The sequence below is a fragment of the Rhinatrema bivittatum genome, chromosome 7 (assembly GCF_901001135.1).
Source record: "Rhinatrema bivittatum chromosome 7, aRhiBiv1.1, whole genome shotgun sequence".
Classification (NCBI taxonomy): domain Eukaryota; kingdom Metazoa; phylum Chordata; class Amphibia; order Gymnophiona; family Rhinatrematidae; genus Rhinatrema; species Rhinatrema bivittatum.
Window position 1 is genome coordinate 25,320,735 of NC_042621.1, and position 21,382 is coordinate 25,342,116.

At 44.0% G+C, this 21,382-nt stretch overlaps 1 protein-coding gene across 1 annotated transcript in view; it reads right to left on the reverse strand.

Moving 5' to 3' along the window:
- The window catches only part of CDH11 (cadherin 11), a gene marked incomplete in the record, with an annotated part of 315,442 nt that overhangs the window by 75,714 nt on the left and 218,346 nt on the right, over positions 1-21,382 (reverse strand). The window contains 1 exon segment of the mRNA XM_029608176.1: positions 189-580. Coding sequence (XP_029464036.1) covers positions 189-416 — 228 coding nt within the window.

Genomic DNA, 21,382 nt, shown 5'->3' on the forward strand with positions numbered 1-21,382 from the left:
GACTGTGAAAATCTGCGGGAAGGGCGACGAGGGAGGAAATCTGCAAGGTGAGAGAGGAAATCTGCGGGAAGGGGGAATTCTGCGCAAATTCTGCATTCCACAGTAGCGCAGAATTTCCCCAGGAGTAACATTTAGATCAAGGTTATCATACTATAAACAAAACAAAAAAAGTGAGTATTTCTTCTTACCCTTCCAACAAGTACAGGATCGGGCCCAGTGTATTCTTCTATTACAAAGAATTGATTCCAAACCCAGCCTCTCTTTGAACGATGGAGAACTTGACCTTCCTTTCCTCTTTCTCGATGAGTATGAAGTGATGTCCTTAAATAATGGAATTTATCCCTAGACATAGCATGGCTATAATGCACTATGCCCAGGCAGAGAAGAATGGCATGTAAACAATAGTCTTCCTTCATTTTTGGTACGTTTCTAGGCACAGCAGTACTTGAATGTATACCCTTTAGAACGACCCTGGTATTCAAAGCTCTGGGCTATGGAAGAATTTCACCAAGAACTTCCTTCATATGGAAAACTAAAAGTCACCAAGTTCATCTCTTCAACTCCAAACAGGTACTAAATCCTAAGAAAGAACAGAAAAGAAATTGTCAATATTTTGTTCATGTGATAAAATGATAATCAATTAATACAAATTTCTAAAATATTTCACATAAGAAAGTCATAATGATTTTAGTTGTTCATTTCATGCAACAATCTGTACCAAACTAATTGTGAAATATATTTAAAAGAAGATATTTTCTCTCTTGAGTGTACTGTGTAGCTTCAAGATTTGAGTAATTCAGACACTAAGCACTGTCATATTGGGACTTTTTTTAAAGTATTTATTGAGGGATTTATGTGAGGGATTTTTTTAAACATCACTGGGAAATTATTTAATATTTGTTCACCACATTAAAATATTTGTTCACCACATTAAAATGCTAAAATGTCATATGTTCAATTTCTTCTCATGGTTTTGAGAATATGATGCCTCTGTTTGATACAGTAACTTTTTTTTTGGTAATTTTCTTTAATTTCTAGGAATGTTCATATTTTCCTACTTGGGAAGTCAACTATCTGTACACATTTACAACATTCTGCCTTGTTTCTGTTCAGTTAAATGTTTTCTCCAATTCTGTTTCCATTACAAACTTCCTAAATAGAACATAATGCCACAAAAATCAAATTATTGTTAAGACAGGGGTTCTCAACTCAGTCCTTGGGCAATACCTATGAAAGCATTGCTTGTAAATCTATGTCATGCATATTCATTGTGGATAATCTGGATATCCTAAAACTCTGACTGGCTAGGTTTTGTCTCAAGGACTGGGTTGAGAACCAGTTTTAAGGAACCCTTCTTTAAAATCTGTCTTGTAATCTTTTCATTTTTCAAAATGTCACTCACCCTCTAAGTATGATTCATTAATGCTGCATTTCCCCTAAACATAAGAAAAGCCCATTTTACATAGAAGACTTCTATGTCTTCTATGTAACCAGCCAAGTCTCTAACTCACTTCCCAATTATTCTAGATAATTAGGCAAACATTTTCACTACTCTGGGCAGCTCCTAGATTGTGGCTGAAAATTAGTCCAAACTTAGCGGGCTCTAATTTAATCCGTGAAATTTATACCAGATATCTCTCTCTTCCTCTGTTCTGAACCTAGATATAGTTGTGAAACACTTCACTAGATTGGATATTCCTTCCTGCCCAAGTTCCAGTAAAGAACCAGACATCCTTTCCCGCTTTCCTCTACTTCCAGAACCATTACATGAAACTGAAATACTATCTGGACCTGGCAATTTTTCCCTACAATATTCTTCGTTTCTCATCCTATCTGTGGCTCTTCTTCCTCTGGAGGTATGCTTAACTCTTCCCTGCTCTAGCACAAGCTCTGAATCCCGCTAGTAGATATAGAGCACAATATCCCACCACCACCACCACCACGTCCTGCATATCAAAATATCTTTTTTGTAGCAGAAAATAATGCAAGAGATTAGTGCATGATGAAGAATAAAGTACTTATGTATGCAAATCAGGAAAAATATCTTGCTGTGATTATATCTTACTAATTGAAGGTAGCAAAAGAGTAGGACAAGGCAGTGAAAAGAGCCAGGAAAATCCCCGTGTGCATAAAAAAAGGAATAACCAGTAGATAAAAGGAGATGACAATGCCTGTCTACTGGTTATTTGTGAGACCTTATGTGGAGTATTGTGTCCATTTATTGAAGCCAAATTTCCAAAATGATATAAACAACATCCTGCATCTTGCAACAGCATAGGGGTAGTAGAGTCTATGCCGAGGCTTACAAAGTTCTGTACCTAATTCTCTGCAGTCATTCAATCTTGCGTATTCTATAGCTGCTAATAGTATTCCAATGACTTGTAAATCATGAGGTTCATATTCAGACTCAGACGTTATCCAGCTAAATAGCAATTTTTAACCATTTCCCCAACTTATCCATCTAAATAACCAGATATCTCATTATCCAGCTAAATTTTAGCTGGAAAAATGGGCATTCTGGGAGGATTCCTGGAAGGAGTTAGGTTAGCAAGCTAACCCCTAGATTTATCAAAATGTTATAAATATTGTAGAAATAGTGCTCGAGATAAAAAAAAAAAGGGAGCATGGTTAGGCTAATTTCCCTGCATCCACATCACATAGGTAATTTCCACAAGGTGCAATAAATGTGTTGTACCCGTGCTATTTTTCGCTCCACGCGTGCATTACCGAGAAAAGGTTTTTATCGCATATGTTAATGAGAGAGCGACAAACAGACTGATAGATAGACAGCCTTTATATAGACAAGCTAGGTAAAGAGTGCAACAATCTTGGTAGAGAGTATATTGTACAAGACAACTCCTCTTGTACCTTTCATCAATTGAAATGACAGAAAATTTCCAGTAATGTGTACTTTCCTGTTTGTATTTCCTACTGTATATATAAAACTACCCCAGCCCACTCCAAGTTAAAAGTGCCCCCTCTTACAATGGTATAAATAGAGTGACATATTGATGTCTATGTAAAGGTTCTCTCTCTCTCTCTCTCTCTCTCTCTCTCTCTCTCTCTCTCTCTCTCTCTCTCTCTCTCTCTCTCTCTCTCTCTCTCTCTCTCTCTCTCTCTCTCTCTCTCTCTCATGAACTAATGTGTGTTGTGCTATTTACTGCATGTGTTAGATGTTAAGGACCTAATGTGAAATGATATACAACCCTTTAAGCTAGCTCTGATATTCAGAGTTAGCTGGATAGCCCTTCAAAGTTATCCAAATAACATTCAAATCCAGCTAGTGACTGATCATGGGTTTCTAGGTGATTAATTCAGAGCCCATTCCACAAAAAGTATTTCCAGGAAAATGGAAGAAATGTAGGACCATAGTTCACAGTTTTTGGGACTGGATAGTTATCTGACAGTTTCAACAACCTCAAGATCAGATGTGGAAGGCCATCACAGCAGAACAAAAGTACAGGAGAGCAGTAGCAGGACATATAAAATGTGAGAGAAGTGGTAAAGGAGGGAGGGCCCAGAAAGTGAGACCAGTAACGAAGGAGGGCCTGGAGTGTAGTGGAATTCTGGGAATCAAACCAATGGCACAGGTAGTAGGACTCAGAGAGTAAGAGTGTTAGTGTGTGGCAGAGGGAAAATTAGGGATTGAGGATGGCTGGAGTTCATAAGATAGATCAGGGGTAGACAACTCCAGTCCTTGAGTGACACATGCCAATTAGGTTTTCAGGATATCTCCAATGACTATGCATAAGATGCATTTGCATGCAAATACACCTCATGCATATTTACTGCGGATATCCTAAAAACTCTCTTATTTTTTTATATAATTATTTAAAAGATGTATTACGTCTCCATCCTAAGGTACTGGATAAAGTACAATAAAAATATATATACAGTACAGTAAAGGAAAACCCTTCGACCACTGTGGTTGATAATACGGACATCAATTTTTAGTAAGGAGAGTAACATCTGCCTGACATAGAAAAATGTATCCAAGAGTGGCATCAAAAGTCTGTTGGAACAAAAATGTTTTTAAACTACTTTTGAAATGTCCATGAGCAGAGTTAATTGCATACATTATAAGTGGTCATGATATGAGTGTTGCGAACACAGCCTTTGGGAGCCAATGGTGTGGGCTTGGCGTGCAATACTTGGCTCATAGGAGAGCGGAGCCCTTGGGCCACAGAGCAGCTCAGGTCATAACACAAGTCACACCCATGGTGAGTTGTATGTGCAGAAATGGGTGACACAGGAGCAGAGCTGGACAGAACTTGGAAGGCTGGACGTAGACTTGGAGACGGGAGTAGACGGAGATGTGGAGGCTTGGAGACTTGGACATAGACTTGGAGACAAAGACTTGTAACTGAGGAGACGAGGAGATGAAGGCTTGGATCTGAGGAGATGAAGAGATGAAGACTTGGAACTGAGGGGACAAGGAGCTGAAGACTTGGAACTGAGGAGACGAGGAGACGAAGACTTGGAACTTAGGAGATGAAGACAGGAGACAAGGAGGGATGATCAAGACCCTCAGGCACTATACACAGCATGTGGGGCTGGTCACAGACCACACTGTTTTCGTTGCGCCCTACACAGCTGGATGGCTGGTCACGGACCATGAGGGAATGGGACAGGCTCAGGAAGTCTCTTAGTGCAGGGTTGCAATGACTCCCTCGGATCCTTCAGAGTCAGGACTTGGAAGACAAGCTAAAACCTTGGAGCTTGACAACTCGGATTAAAAACAGGGAATCTCCAGAGGCATGGGTCCTCCAGGACCTGGAGCATTAGGACCAGAAACATCAAGGAGACTTGGAACATCAAGGAGACTTGAGACATCAAGGAAGACTTGGAACATCAAGGAACTTGGACATAACTGGAATGGAGTCACGGATCTCTCTGGAATGGAGTCACGGATGTCTCTCTGGAATGGAGTCATGAACGTCTCTCTGGAATGGAGTCATGGACTTCGCTCTGGAATGTACTTATGGACATCATGGGATAGACTCACTCGACATCTTTATTTATTTATTTATTTAATTTCTTTTACTATACCGATGCTCAAGACTAGGTCTTATCGTACCGGTTTACAATGTAACTGAGGGGAAACCATTTAACATCAAGGTAGAAAGTAAAGTTACATTAAACAGGGAGCGTAAAACCTGGGCAATGGAAGACAGTACAGAATTTAAACTAAGAAACAATTAGAGAGAGATAAATATATATATATAATCAACAAAAAATATAAGATACGTAAACATAGATTGGAATAGACTCACAGATATCTTGGAATAGACTCACAGATATCTTGGAATGGACTCACGGAAATCTTGGAATAGACTCACGGAGCATCTTGTAATGGACTCACGGACATCTTGGAATAGAATCATGGAGCATCTTGGAATAGACTCATAGAGCATAGACATCTGGACATGGAACAAACATCAGGTTTCGGCGTCACAGACATCAGCACATGGAATGAACATCAAGACATGGGACAGACATCAGGATCTTGGATCACGGTCCTCAGGACTTGGAACAGGCATCAGGCATCAGGCTGAAGAGTCACGGACATCAAGACATGGACCAGACATCAGGACATGGAACAGGCATCAGAAGGAAGAGACATCTTCAGAAGAATCTGGATAGATGCAAAGACAACGAAGGAATGAAGAAAAGCCTTCTTATAGTGCTGAGAGAGCAACTCCCTGGGAGGAGCTGCCTAGAGAACCACACCTCTTTATCCTTTTAAGAAGGGAAGAGCCGCGGGCCTGCCCCTTAGGAGGGGCAGGAAACAGGAAGTCAGGACCCTGGACAGTGGCATCCCCGCTGCAGACGAGCAGGGGAAAGTCGGGCCTCAGGATGGCGGCGCACTCCCACCGAAGGAGGTGGCTCCAGGACAGCCTCCCAGCTGCAGGAAAGGACCCGGCTGTGGCGGCCTCTGGGCCCAGCCACGGAAGAGCGGCAGTGACACGATGGCAGCCTCTGGGCTACGAGGTGAAGGCCCCCATGGCTCCTGCCATGCCGGCATGATGGCGGTCGGGCCGCGGGATGGTGGAGGTAAGGCCCTGTCCGTGGCACTACGGGCAGGGAAGCAACAAAGAGGCTCAAATGGTGTAGTTTCAGAAGTTAAATAAGGAGAAAATTCTTTACAGAATGATGTAGAACAGTCACCCAGTCAAAGTCAAAATGATAATAATTATATTTTTGTTCATGCACATCCAAAGTGTGCTACAACATATCAAAATTATAAACATTTCTTATAGCTAATAACATCAAGTAAATCAATAAAAACATAAAATCTGTCATATACCATTTAACTCGAGACAGACAATGTAATACCAACATTGCTCTCCAGATAATTCATTATCCTCTAACCCCAGGGATGGATCTCCAAGGGCTTGTGCACCGGAGGGACGGGTTACATTGGTCATCATAATTGGTGATTCAGTTTTAGGAATATATAGCTGAGTGGCTGGTGGGTATGAAGATTGCTTGGAAACTTGATTGCCTGAGGCGAATTTGGTGGTCTTCACACATCACCAAGATAGGATTTTAGACAATGCTTGAGAGGAGCTGGCTGTTGTGGTTCATGTGGGCTCCAATGACATAGGAAGCTGTGCGAGGGAGGTTCTGGGAGTCAAATTGAGGCTCTTCGGTAGAAATTTGAAATCCAAAAACTTCAGGGTCGTGTTCTCTGAAATGGTCCCCATTCCAGAGGCAGACAGAGCTCCACATTCTCAAAGCATGGATGAGATGATGATGCAGGGAAGAGGGCTTTAATTTGGTTAGGAACTGCTCAACATTTTGGGGAGCTGGGAGTCTATTCCAAAAGGATGAGCTTTACCTTAACCAGGGTGGAACCAGACTGCTGTCACTAACCTTTAAAAAGGAGATAGAGCAGCTTTTAAACAAGATGATGGGGAAAAGCAGGTGCTTAGAAATGCATGGTTTAGAATCATGTATCTTTGAAGAATATCAACAAAACAGAAGTTAGGGCATCCCAATAATTTGCAATAAATGCTAAAGTTACCCAAGTACCTTTAGGTAAAGAGCAAATAGAGCAGAAAGAATGCAAATTACCCCATCAGCTGATAAGTCACGTCTAATGCGAACAAAAAAATATAATTTGAAATTTCCGTACACAAATACTAGAGATGTACATTAATTTAAAACAAATGTGCAAAACGCAACAAATAAGGGAATTTGTTTCATTGAGGGAGATATGCACGTGTCTGGGTGACTTTTAAAATCTGCTCTGTGTGAGTGAGCCCAACTTATTCATGCATACCCTAATTAATGTACGCACCAGGCTTTTAACATTCATGTTTGTGTGTACTATTTTCTGAAATAAATGAATCAAACTTTTCAGGATTTTCTGGACAATTCTGATTTTGTTTTGGGGTAAAACAAACCAAAACAAAGATATCCAATTCTGTTTGGATTACCATTTGTTTTAAAATAATTGCACATCTCTAATTGGCAGTCCACTAAATTGCAACTGGTACAGCACAGAAGGCACCTCTCTGCCTAGTCCATCACAGTGTAGCTTGTTTTTTCTGATTGCACAAGCAGAAAAGCACCCTCAGCAGAATTGGTGTATTTTATCAAACTTTTTTGAATATAATGTGGATCCTGATTTTGAAAGGGAAATGTTAGATTCATTGTTTTAAACTACACTGGGGGCAAATACAATTGCTTCAGCAAAGGTATAATATGCTTGCCATATTGTATCTATCTATCTATCTATTTATTTATTTATTTGTTTACAATCTTTTCTATACCGTCTCTAAGTTATATACCATCACAACGATTTACAGAAAGGCACATATAAAGTTAAGGAGGTTGTGCATATTAATACTATCTATAAAAGTGCCATTAAAGTTCGGTAACATAGTTTCATAATAAAGACTAGTTGATGAAAGTTATAAATATTGTCCTTTTTCTTGTCTATGCATAATTCTATTGAACAGTATGGGGCGGATTTTAAATGCCCTGCACGCGTAAATCCGGCCGGATTTACGCGCGCAGGGCCCTCGCTCGCCGGCGCGCCTATTTTGCATAGGCCGCCGGCGCGCGCAGAGCCCTGGGACGCGCGTAAGTCCCGGGGCTTTGTAAAAGGGGCATGTCGGGGGCATGCCCGGAGCGACACGGCGTTTTAGGGGTCTGTCGCACGTGACGCAGCATTTCGGGGGCGGCGACGCGGGCGTGGTTTTGGCCTGGGGTGTTCCAGGGGCATGGCCGCGGCCTCCGGAACAGCCCCCGGGACCGGAACACGGAGCGAGGCTGCCGGCCGGCACGCGCAAAGTTACGCCTGCTGAAAGCAGGCGTAACTTTGCTGACAAAGATAGGGGGGGGTTAGATATGGCCGGGGGGGTGGGTTAGGTAGGGGAAGGGAAGGGAAGGTGCGGGGGAGGGCGAAGGAAAGTTCCCTCCGAGGCCGCTCCGATTTTGGAGCGGCCTCGGAGGGAACAGACAGCACGTGCTGGGCTCGGCGCTCGCAGGTTGCACAAATGTGCACCCCCTTGCGCGCGCCGACCCCGGATTTTATAAGATACGCGCGGCTACGCGCGTATCTTATAAAATCCAGCATACTTTTGTTCGCGCTTGGTGCGCGAACAAAAGTACACGATCGCACAAATTTTTAAAATCTACCCCTATATTTTTACTTATGTTAAAAGTGCAATAAAATAACAAAGTCGTGCATATTGAGTTAAGTGCTGTGTACTGGTGTTCTGCTGCCTGTATTCATTACTCTCCTAAATTTCGTTTTCTCTAACAAATGCTTGTTTAAAAAGCCAGGTTTTTAAACTCTTTTTAAAAAGTTTCAAATCTCTCTGTAGTCTAATCTCCAGAGGCATGGTGCTCCATAATATGGGTCCTGCTAAGGATAGCACCCGTTCTCTGACTTGGGTCAGTCTTGCTGTTTTAACAGAAGGGATGGTTAGGAGTGCTTTGTTAGCGGATCTTAGGTTTCTATATGGGACATGTACATGTAGTGCTGTGTTAAGCCATTCTGCTTTTTCGTCGTGAATTAATTTATGTATAGTGCATAGTGTTTTGTATTGTACTCTGTGTTCAATGGGCAGCCAGTGTAATTCAGCTAGAGTTTCAGTGATGTGATCCCTTTTTCTTTTACTGGTAAGTATTTTTGCAGCAGTGTTTTGCAGTATTTGGAGTGGTCTTAATGTGGTGTATGGTAATCCTAAGACAAGGGTGTTACAGTAGTCGGTACTCGCAAATATTAATGCTTGCAGGATAGTTCGAAAGAAGATGAGCTGCCATATTTTGAATGAGCTGTAACAGAAATATAGATTTACATGGCAGTCTTAGATAAAGGATATTGCAATAATCCAGCCTTGAATTGATAAAAGCCTGGATCACAATGGCTAAATGTATTTGTCCTAAAACAGGACTCGTTTGGATTTATGAAGATGAAAATTATACAGTTCTAGTAGTATTTAAGAATAGACTAACCAGAGAGGATCCTTGATGTGCAATCTGGATGGCTTTATGGTATTATGTCAAAAATTGGGCAGACTAGTTGTTCCCTGCCATCAGTTTTGCATGTTTCTATGAGAAAAATGCCAGAATCAAATATCTTTAGATATTTGGCTATTTGCAGGGCTCAGACATTTTGGAAAAAATGAGGTCATAGAATATAAACTCCTGAGCCACAAGGCATATATCACTTTATTTTTCTTTTAAAGGCTTTAAAAAGGCATCAATCGTCTTATTTTCCTCAAAAATAATGAATTTTAAAAGAAATGCATGCATCAAAATCGGGAGATGGGTGCAAATCTAGCACATGCGCGTCCACACAATTTGATAAACTGGGGGGTTATGCACACACATCACGCATCAGAGAAAAAAGGGGCATGGCGTGGGTGTGGGTGTGTTGTGGGAGGGGCATGGGTGTTCTGGGGTGTGACCAAGAGATATGCATGCAAGTACCTATGTGCCTGGGCATGTGCCCAGGTCCAATGCCATGCAAGTTTACTTCTGCTAAGGCATCCCTGAGAGGTTTAAGGGGTCTGGGGGTAACCAGGGGGGGGGGGGGGGGCGAGAGGTGCAGGCTAAAGAACCAGAGAGGTTTAGCTCTAGACTGGGTGAACTGGTGGAAGTACAGGAAATAAATGAATAAATAAAACTAGTCATGGCATGGATGCATGCCTATTATAAAATTCCCCCACTTGCATGACTCAAACCCAACTTTACGCGGCTGTGTGCGCCCAGTTGCAAAATTCGGTGCATGCATATGGACGCCCAGGCTGCTTTATAACATACAGACATATATGCGCATATATGCAATTGCCTCATCTCTAGGTGTGCACTGACACACACGTGTACATGTGTGCCCGTTTGAAACTTACCATCCCTGTCAGCAGTGCCAATAAAGGACCTGAACTTCATTTACTTTACTCTTATTCCATTATCTGACATTTCAAAAGAATTTCAATGAAATGTTTTATTAACGAAGCTTTTATTTACTGAAAGGGACATGTAATATTCAAGAACAAAGTATCAATTATTTAAGCTTAAAGCAGTATGCGTAGAATGCCAAAGAAGCATCAAAACCACTATAAATATACGTGGTTTCCTATTTAATCTTTGAAAGCATAACTGGTTGATGTACCTTTACACCTTTACAGTTATCTTCCCAAGGGTTAAACAAAAATACAACTATTTTAAAATGTGGTTTTATTTTGGTATCTGCAGTAATTTAAAAAAATGATAATAAAATTTCAGGTAACATTCAAAACACTGACAATATGACTGATGTCTATGGTACGAAAAATCTCTTCCATTTCCTGCTTAAGACAAACAGGGCAGAAAGTGAAAGTCATGTATAATTATGAGTTTTCACTTTTCAGTTTTATTTTTTCAACTTTACCCTGCAGGTTGAGGTCATTTTTAACAGGATAAATTCCAGGTTCAAGCCCGGGGCAAAGAACGCGCCACCCCCACTCCCACCCTAAATTCCACTCTTCCCTCCCTCTACTCTGATCCCCAGTCCTTTTCACTCCCTTTCCTCCCTGTCAACCTGATCCCTATGCCTCTCACCTTTAATGGCACTTTTGAGTGTAGAACAAACAGGATCATTCAAGAACTAAGACAAACAGAAAAAGTCAGCAAAAATTATTTTTAATGACAAAACCAGATTGCAGGCACAAGTCTGAAACTTGCTTTTAGAAAAGCATTTGGTTTGTGAATGCCTTTTCCTAATCTCAACAACGAATTAATACTACTAAAATTAATTTGCGCCGGGCTGGTGCACAGATGCCTCTGGTATCTCGGCGCCACACCAAGAGCAGGGGGAGAGATACAGGCAGGGTACTCACCAGCTCTGGTTCCAGGCCCCTGAGCATCACTGGCATGGTGCGCCACGGGGTTGGCACCATTTCTTAGTGATGTTGACATGTTAGTGATATTGCCCGGTGGCGACAGCGGAGCCACAAGCATGAGCGGTGGCCCAGAAAGTACAGGCAAGTGCAGGGCAGGATGGGAAAAAGGAGGGCCTGGCAAAATGGGGGCTGTGCCTTCTGAGGGAGGGAAATGATCCCGGGCAGGCTGATGGGATTCCAGTGAGCCAATTAGTTGATTTAAACTTCTGAGCAGGCTGGGGTGGAGCCAGTTGTGTGGAGAAGCTAACCTCTGGCCCCGGTCGCGGACCACCGTAGCCAGCGACCATGACAGTGGGAGCCTCGGAGGAGGCCGAATGCTACGGATCGGAGGCCGGCCCCCATCACAGACCGCTGCGGCCGGCGGCCCTAACATAAAAAATATACATATTGGACATCACAAGGGGAAGCAGCACTTCTTACCCCCCCTCAAAAAAAACTGTTTGCACAAACAAGCAGTACCACAGGCAGCCTGATACAGGCAGCAATGCCTCACAGCTGCAAGTCAGTGGCCCCAGTTTGTCACCCAACCCCTGGGGGGCGATAATGCAGCTCCATCCACTGAGGAATCAGGGAGTGTGCTGCCTCCCCCGGAGTGAAGCAGGGCAGGGTGGGCACAGTCTTTGTTGTAGAAGAGGTTGGGTGGGTTCTGTCTATCTGCTGGGGACTTAGCAGAAGGGATGAGCCCAGTTGCAAGCAGTGCAGTGGGGTAAATGGGACCAGGACCCACTGGGGACTGTAACCCTGAGGGTGACAGTTGCAACCCCCAGTCCCATTGGTGGTTCACCCCTTCAAGAAGTGGATAGTATCCAGTTGGGGGAACCCAACTGTGTAGCTTCCAGCACCCCCCTTATATTTTGCCACCCAGGCACTGGTTTTGAGGCCCTCTGAGGCTATATTGCTGGCTTGGTCAGCTGGGGCTTGTTCTGGGTCCCCCTGCATTTATCCGAGATTCCCCCACTCCACCCCCCCCCCATCTCATTGATGGCAACAGGGTCACCACATCTTTGGGACCCTGGACCATAACTCAGACCCTGTGGCCACAGACCTCAGTATGTGGTCCCCATGGGGTTTGTGGCACAGATCCCTGAGGGACCCATTGCTACTGTCTCACTACAAAATGGGGGAACCACCGTGCCTGCTTCTCAAGTCCCACCAGTTCACACAGCTCCCACACCAAAGTGGGTCATCCTCCCTAATCCCTTGTTGGTTCCATCATCATTCCCACCCCAGAAATTCATCATTTATGGATTTGGCGTCTGGCCCTTCAGTCAACCTGTCAACAACATGCAGGCCTCAGAAGGTAAGTCTCATGTTAATACTACTGCAGTCGGAGATAATAGAGCCTAAGGTTTCTCCTGCTATGGCCATGAGAGGCAATACTTCTCCTGTTGAGGGCGTTAAAGGCACAGGTCGTAAGTATAAGCTTAAGGGTAGGAGATAATCCCGTTGCTCAGATTTGTCTGGTAGTTAATCCTCCTCAGCATCCTCAGGTTCCTGGGATTCCTTAGTGGCGGAGAGCAAGTGGGGACACCGCTGCTGTAAGCACAGAGTTGTCCACCTTGAACTCCATCAAGCAGCTGTGGCACCAATGGGGGTGTTCCCCATTTCCTTCAGTGCTTCATCAAAGGTCATAAGAACATTAGAACATAAGATGTGCCATACTGGGTTAGACCAAGGGTCCATCAAGTCCAGTATCCTGTTTCCATTAATGGCTAATCCAAGTCACAAGTACCTGGCAAGTACCCAAATATTAAATAAATCTCAAGTTGCTATTACTTATTAATTAATAGTAGTTTATGGATTTTTCCTCTAGGAACTTATCCAAAACTTTGTAAACCCAGTTACACTAACTGCCGTAACCACATCCTCTGACAATGAATTCCAGAGCTTAATTATGCGCTGAGTGAAAAAGAATTTTCTTCCATTTGTTTTAAATAAGCTACTTGCTAACTTCATGGGGTGCCTCCTAGTCCTTATATTATCCGAGAAAGTAAATAACTGATTTACATTAACCTGTTCAAATCCTATCATGATTTTTTAGACCTCTATCATATTCCCTCTCAGTTGTCTCTTCTCAATACTGAACAGTCCTAACTTCCTTAGCCTTTCCTCATAGGGCAGCTGTTCTATGCCCCTTATCATTTCAGTCACCCTTCTCTGCACTTTCTCCAGTGCAGCTATATCCTTTTTGAGATACGGTGACAAGAATGCACACAGTATTCAAGGTGTAGTCTCATCATGGAGTGATACAGAGGCATTATGACATCCTCCATGTTATTTTCCATTCCCTTTCTCATAATTCCTGTTCCTTTTTTGATTGCCACAGCACATTGAGCTTTCAATATATTATCCACTATGACACCTAGATCTCTTCCCTGGGTGGTAACTCCTAAGATAGAATCTTATATTATGTAACTACAGCATGGGTTATTTTTTAGGGATGTACAGCAGGGACAAATTTGTCCCATTCAGTATTTGTATTCGTCAGGACCCAAACCCATTGCATCTGTTCTCGGGGGACCCCGATCCATTCATTAGTTACATATGTATTTGTTTCCCAAAAAAATACCCCATCCCAACCCTTTAAATTTAATTTACTACAACCCCCACCCTCCTGAACCCCCAAGACTTGCCAAAAGTCCCTGGCGGTCCAGCGGGGGTTTTGGAGTGATCTCCTGCACTCGGGCTGTTGGCTGCCGGTATTCAAAATGGCACCGATAGCCTTTGCCCTTACTATGTCACGGGGGCTACCGCTGCCATTGGTCAGCCCCGTCACATGTAGGAGCAATGGATGACCGGCACTATCTTGTGCTCCTACCATGTCTTGGGGAGGTCAGGAGTCCCCCCCAAGACTTGCCAAAAGTCCCTGGTGGTCCAGCAGGGGTCCTGAGGCGATCTCCTGCACTCAGGCCGTCGGCTGCCAGTATTTAACATGGTGCCGATAGCCTTTGCCCTTACTATGTTACAGGGGCTACCTGTGCCATCGGTTGGCCTCTGTGACATAGTAAGGGCAAAGGCTATCACTCCAGGACCCCCGCTGGACCACCAGGGACTTTTGGCAAGTCTTAGGGAGGACCCCTGACCTCCCTGACTTGCCAAAAGTCCCTGGTGGTCCAGCAGGGGTCCTGAGGCGATCTCCTGCACTCAGGCCATCAGCTGCCAGTATTTAACATGGCGCCAATAGCCTTTGCCCTAACTATGTCACAGGGGCTATCGGCGCCATTTTGAATACCGGCAGCCGACAGCCCGAGTGCAGGAGATCGATCCAGGACTCCCGCTGGACCACCAGTGACTTTTGCCAAGTCTTGGGGGGGGGGGGGGGGGGCCAGGAGTGTGGGGGTTTATTCGTTAGTGATATGTTGTATTTGTGGGATCGTTGATGCATCCATTCATACAGGGAGGGCTGGCATGTCCAAATTGGAGAGACTACAACTTAGTATGCTTATTGCGTCACGTACAAGATTGGTTTATGGGCATGAACCTATATTCCCCGCACGATTTCCTTAAGGATTGGTTAGAGCCCTATTACCCAGAAAATCATTTGCATATACGAGCTGCTGAAGTTCCGACCCATTTTAAAAAAAGCATGTTAATTCAATTGTGTAGGCGAGCATGGGTCTATGTATGCCGAACCAAACTACAAATAGAGGGAACGGTTTCTCCATATATTACCCTTTGAGGCAATCCACAATTTGGGGGGGGGGGGGGAGAACTAGAGCAACCTTTTACAAATGGGAATCAGTTGGACTCACTAGAGTAAGCCAGATATGGGATGAAACCTTTGCTCACGTGAGGAGCTTTAAAGAACTGCAAGAACAATATGCCCTGGATTCTAAAGATTTCTATGCATATTTGCAGGCCAGACATTACCTTGATACCCTGTTCAAAAAGGATGGGCCACCTAGAGAGCCTCAACTTCTTAAACTGAGAAAGTTCTTTACACCGGAAGGGAAAAAGCAGAACTCCTGCTTGCTTTTTTCTCGAGCTATCCGGGACATTCCCTCGGAGATTGTTCTGACTGAGATACAAGATAAGTGGTCTTCTCATGTAGGGATAGGTTTGACTACGAAACATATTGGCCAGATACTGCAGGATGCTGTAGGGGTAACAGATAACATTATATTGAGGGAAAAAGGTTACAAAGTACTCCGTTGCATGTACATGTCTAGGGCTAGGGTGTTTCGTGTTAAGCTGTGTGACAATGATGTCTGTCAAAAATGCAACTTGGAACAAGGAGCGCTGTTTTACTCACTGTGGGGATGTATTAAAATCGCACAATATTGGGAAGGTGTGACTAGATCTCTGGGACAAATATTGCAGAAAGATATCCCAAAGTCAGCAGAACTATGCTTGTTGCAGCTTCTTAAAGGACCGTTGGAGCAATTACAGGAAAATGATCAACTTTTCCTGAAAAAAGCTCTACTGGTGGCATTACAACCGATACTTAAGGAATGGATTTCGAAAGGCTCTCCGAAACTGGACCTTTGGAAGAATAGGCTTTTCAAAGTCCTCAGATTTGATCATTTGACGGCGCAACAAAAATCACCTGGTGCTCTGGTTAAATGTCAAGCGATTTAGACCAGATACTGGAACACTATTTCCCCTAATATGCAGGAATGTGTTACAGAAAATTTCGCTTCTGATAAGTGAACTGAGCCTTTCGTAAACTTACTTTAACCTAGTAGATCCTGAATATCTTAAGGGAGGGTGGGAGGTGGGGTAGGCGGGGTTAAAGGGGGAGTAAGAGAACGAAAAGGGTAGGAGATGGCATGTGGCTAGTGATATGAAGTACAATCTGTTGGTTTTGTTCAGCCTTGTTCATTATGTGTTCTTGTACATGTACATTAATTTCATATGGAAAACTGTAATAAACATATTATATAAAAATAAAAAAAGCACTGAGGCACTCCCCTGTTTACCTTTTTCCACTGTAAAAACAGACCATTTAATCCTACTCTCTGTTTCCTGTCTTTTAACTAGGGATGTGCTATTGTTTTGGATGAATTAGACAATTTCAATGAATAGATACAACTGGGTGGTGGGCAGTGTTGGCCTGGGGGGGGTCCATTGTATCTAAACCGCTGCCATCTCCTTGGTGCTACTCCTGCTCCACTGAAAGGCCTGTGCCAACGCTGGGGTCCATGCCCTCCTGGGGACCTGACTCCACCTCCCAGTCTGTCACTAGGGTCCACATTCTCCTCTGAGACCTCTTGATCTGCTGATGGGGTCCCCCTCCTTCTGTGGGCCCAGGGTTATCTACCAATCTGCCATTAAGGTTCCCTTCTTTCTGGGGGACTGCTCCACCTCCTGATCTGCTGATGTCCTTCAGTTCTTCTCCCTTGGTTGCAGGGTTTTTGCTGGCTTGGGTTTACAGCTCTACTAGGCTTATGGCTTGTTCAGCGTTCAGTGATTCAGGCCCTCCACGGTCTCAGCTTTTAGTGATTTGAGCTTCGCTAAGCTCATGGCCAGTCATTCGCAGTTATCCAGCCTGGGTGGGTTACCTTCTCTCAGACAAAAGGCCAAGTCCCAGGCAGGACCTTGGAAAGAGAATATGTACACACTCTTCCATCCTGCCTGGCCTTTTTTTCCTATTGTCTGAGAACTGGGTACCCAAGTGTCTGACTCTCCTTGTTAGTCAGGGTGAGAATCTGTTTGCTTCTAGGAGTGTTTTCCAGTACATTTTTCTCACAAATCCCGCTCTCTTTCAGAATTATCCAATATAGGACTTTTCCAGTCATAGTTCTGAAAATCAGGATTTTGCTATCTTTTGATTTAAAGTGATATTTCACTGCAAGTTAGCAACAGTAGTCCAGTAGGCTGTGACATGCAAATCCCCTACCTGAGTCTCTGACTTATCTATTCAATGGTCATTTAAGCACCTTTACAGGTGTCTGGCAACCCTTTCAATCTCATTCTGGTTTTCTGGGCTGACAGCTCATGTTACATAACTGCATTGTCCTCTTTTCTTCTCTGCTTTAGTTCACTTAAGTGGTAGCATGCTCTTTAACCTCCGTCACCCTTGGGAGGTGGGTTTCAATTACAAATGGGACAAGTCAAAAATTGACTAACTAAACATATCTACACATTTTTTTAAATATTTTTAATAAATTACAAAAATAAAGGGGGCCTGTCCCACACCTTCCCACTCTCCCCTCTGGATTTGAAATGCATCCTCCCCAGCCTACACTTACTCCTTCCATGGGGTCTTCAATGTAGAAATAGGAAGAAACAATCTTCAGTCAATCCAGACTTGCTGATTTCTCATGCAAAATGGTGCCAGACAGCACAGTTTTATTGTACAATTCAAATATATTGGTGCTGGCCTCAGGGCCGAATGGTGCCATTCTGCATCAAGATCTGGTAGATAGGAGTGTTTGACCCTTTCTACATTGAAAACACTATGTAAGAGCTAAGTGGAAACCATGGAGGCCCAAGGCTCAACTTTAACTCACTTGTTGAAGGAGTGGGGATAGAAGTACATGGGAAGGCCCCAGCTCACTTGTGGGAGTAGAGCAGAGAGCTCTGGGAGATTCCATTTCACTTTTCTTTTTGTAAAGTATATTTCAGTTTGGCAAAGAAACCAAACTGGACTAAACATTAAACAAAAGAAAACATGAATAAGAAAAAAAAAAAACAACCCTGAAATTAAAAAAATGAACTAAAATGAAAATTTTCCCTCATACATGCTTACTAGACATTTAAATCAGCCGAATCTCTGTACCCCAGGTATTTATACATAAATAGAAATAAAAATAAAATGTACTACATTATCTAATTTAGGCACCCCTTTTAGACAATGAAAGTCAGAATGCCACTATCGTGCAGCTCTAAAAGGAAAATTGAAAATTGTTGGGGAAAGAAGCAAGATGTTAAGAGATTCAAACATTCCCAGAGGAAGGTGACAGGCAGTGTGTTAAATTGGCTGACCACAGAACCCATGGCCGGCCCCCTTCACCTGAGCGCCACCTGCACTGCCCCCCTCTCGGTGGCCCTCAACATAGTGACGCGATGGAGACGCCACTACCGCTTCTCCCGTGGCCCTGCCTCGCGGCAGAAATGCCACCGTCGGCCTGCCTCCTTCTTTTGGGTGCCCCAGGCATGCGCCTCTTGGCTCGATTTAAAGGGCCCACGATGCGCTAAGGCTGCCGGCCCGTCCAGATGACATCACCAAGGCCTATTTAAGGCAAGCTCTGACAGGGCTTGCCTTTGCAACAGGTTTCCTTCGCTTCCTATTGCTTCCATGCTTTTGCTACTAGTTCCCGAGTTCTTCACCTTTGGACTGTTTTCTGAAAATGGATTACTGCTTTGTCTGACTATGCCTGCCTTCTCCATGCCCTGACTACTGCTTCATCTGACTATGCCTGCCTTCTCCGTACTCTGACCATTGCCTTGATTGACTACGCTACAGACTATTCTGTAACCAGAGTTCTATGTCGCTTGCCACAGGCTCTGGTCCTAGCCTGTCCATGATGCCTCCTTTCGCCCATCCTCTGGACATGGACTTACAAGGCTTCGGCCTTTCTTTGCTTGAGTACCTCCAGTTACTCCTTGTTCCCTGGTGCCTGAGTTTCTAGTACCAAATCCAGTCCAGGATAGGACTATGCCATCTACCGGCTGCTGCCTCTGGGCTGAATCACCTCTCATCTTCGACTAACCTTGACCCACCTAAGTCCTGCAGGCCCCGGCACTCAACCTGAGGGGATCGAGGGCTGGAATAGGTGAAGCACCAGCAGCCTCTAGCTTCCGCCCATTCTGCCTGCTGATGGTGGGGACCTGTAGGTCCTTGCCTAGGGTTGGTCAACCCCACCTCAGCCCAAGGATCTACCTCCGACGCAACACAGTGTTTTGCTTAAAGACTTCCAGGTTAAAACAGATAGTTGTACTCAGCAAGTAATCATAAGAAGTGCAATGCAGGATTGGATCAAGGATGCATCGAGTCCAACATCTTGTTTCCAACAGTATCCAATCCAACAGTTTCCAACAGTATCCAAAAGAAAGTAGCCAAGAGATCTCAGAGTAAAGCCATTTCTTGTTGCCCACATCCAGGGATAAGCGGTGGCTCTCTCCAAGTCTACCCGATAATAATTGTTTATGGACTTTTCTTCCAGGAACTTGTCTAAACCTATTTTAAACTTAGCTATGCTAGATGCCTTTCCCACATCCTTTGACATCAAATTATGTAGCTTAATTGTGTATTGAGTGAAAAAAACACTTTGACCAATTTGTTCTAAATCTGCTACCCATTAGTATCATGGAGTCCTTAAATAATCTGAAAGAGTAAACAATCATTTCCTATTCATCTGTTCCACCCCACTCATGATTCTCTAAGTTTATGTCATTTCACCTATCAGTCATCTCTTCTTCAAGCTGAAAAACATGGAATATTGTTTTGCTTTAACAAAATAGTTTTCTGACATTTCTTGCTTATTCAGTTAATGGGTAGGGGAGGAGATCAGGAGAATGGGAAGGAGAAAGAATCTAGGTGAAGAAGACAAAGGGATAGGGGATGGATTAAGAATCTAAGGAATGAGGTATTAAGGCACAGAATCAAGAATGAATAAAAGGAATCAGGAAGGAAATGGAGGAAACACGAAGGAAGGAGAAGCAGGCTAGGAAGGAGAATGATACTTGGACTTCAATATTGCCTTTAACCCAGTTCCACACAGAACACTTATAAATAAATTGAGCATCCTGGGTATGAAGCCTAGAGTGACTGACTGGTTTAGAAACTGGCTGAGTGGGAGGTAACAAAGGGTAGTGGTAATTTCAGTTTACTCTGAGAAGGGAGGGCATTACTACTAGTGCCGAGACTCAGGGATCAGTCCTGGGATCAGTTCTTTTCAAAAATGTTTAGAGCAACATATCAGAAGGATTGTCGGAAAAGGTTTGTCTTACTCCCCATCATCTGCAAAAGGGTAGATAGCCAGGAAGGTGTGGAAAACATGAGAAGCGTTCTAGTGAAGTTCAAGGAACAGTCTAGAGATTGGAAACTAAGATTTAATGCTAAAAAAAATGCAGAGTAATAAATTTGGGCTGCAAAAATGCAAGGGAAAGGTACAATACTGGAGATGAAATTCTTCTAAGTAAAAATGGGATCTGGGGATGATTAAATATGATGATTTTAATGTGGCCAAAATGGTGGATTAAGCAATAGCAAAAGCCAAAAACTTGCTTCTGCACAGGGAAAGGAATGGTCAGCAGAAAAAGGATGTGATATTGCCCCTATATAAGTCTCTGTTGAGACCTTACTTGGAATTAGGGATGTGCAGAGGGACGCCATACGTTGCATTCGGAATTCGTATTCATCGGGGGGGGGGGGGTCAAATACGTTGCATTTGGCAAGGGGGGCCCCTGATACATTAATGTACTCATTCTTATTCGTTTCCCGGCTCAAATTGAATTAACTACAACCCCCCACACTCCTGACCCCCACAAGACTTGCCAAAAGTCTTTGGTGGTCCAGCGGGGGTCTGGGAGCAACCTCCTGCACTCGGGCCATCAGCTGCCAGTATTCAAAATGGCGCTGATAGCCTTTGCCCTCACTATGTCACAGGGGCCGACCAATGGCACCGGTAGCCCCTGTGACATAGTGAGGGCAAAGGCTATCAGCGCCATTTTATAGGGGCAAGTCTTGTGGGGATCAGGAGGGTCCCCCAAGACTTGCCAAAAGTCCCTGGTGGTCCAGCAGGGGTCCGGGAGCGATCTCCTGCACTCGGGCCGTCGGCTGCCAGTAATCAAAATGGCGCCAATAGCCCTTGCCCTTACTATGTCACAGGGACTACTGGTGCCATTGGTCAGCCCCTGTCACATGGTAGGAGCACAAGATGGTGCCGGCCATCCATTGCTCCTACCATATGACAGGGGCTGACCAATGGCACTGGTAGTGCCTGTGACATAGTAAGGTCAAAGGCTATCGATGCCATTTTGAATACTGGCAGCCGAGGGCGTGAGTGCAGGAAATGTCTCCCGGAACCCCCGCTGGA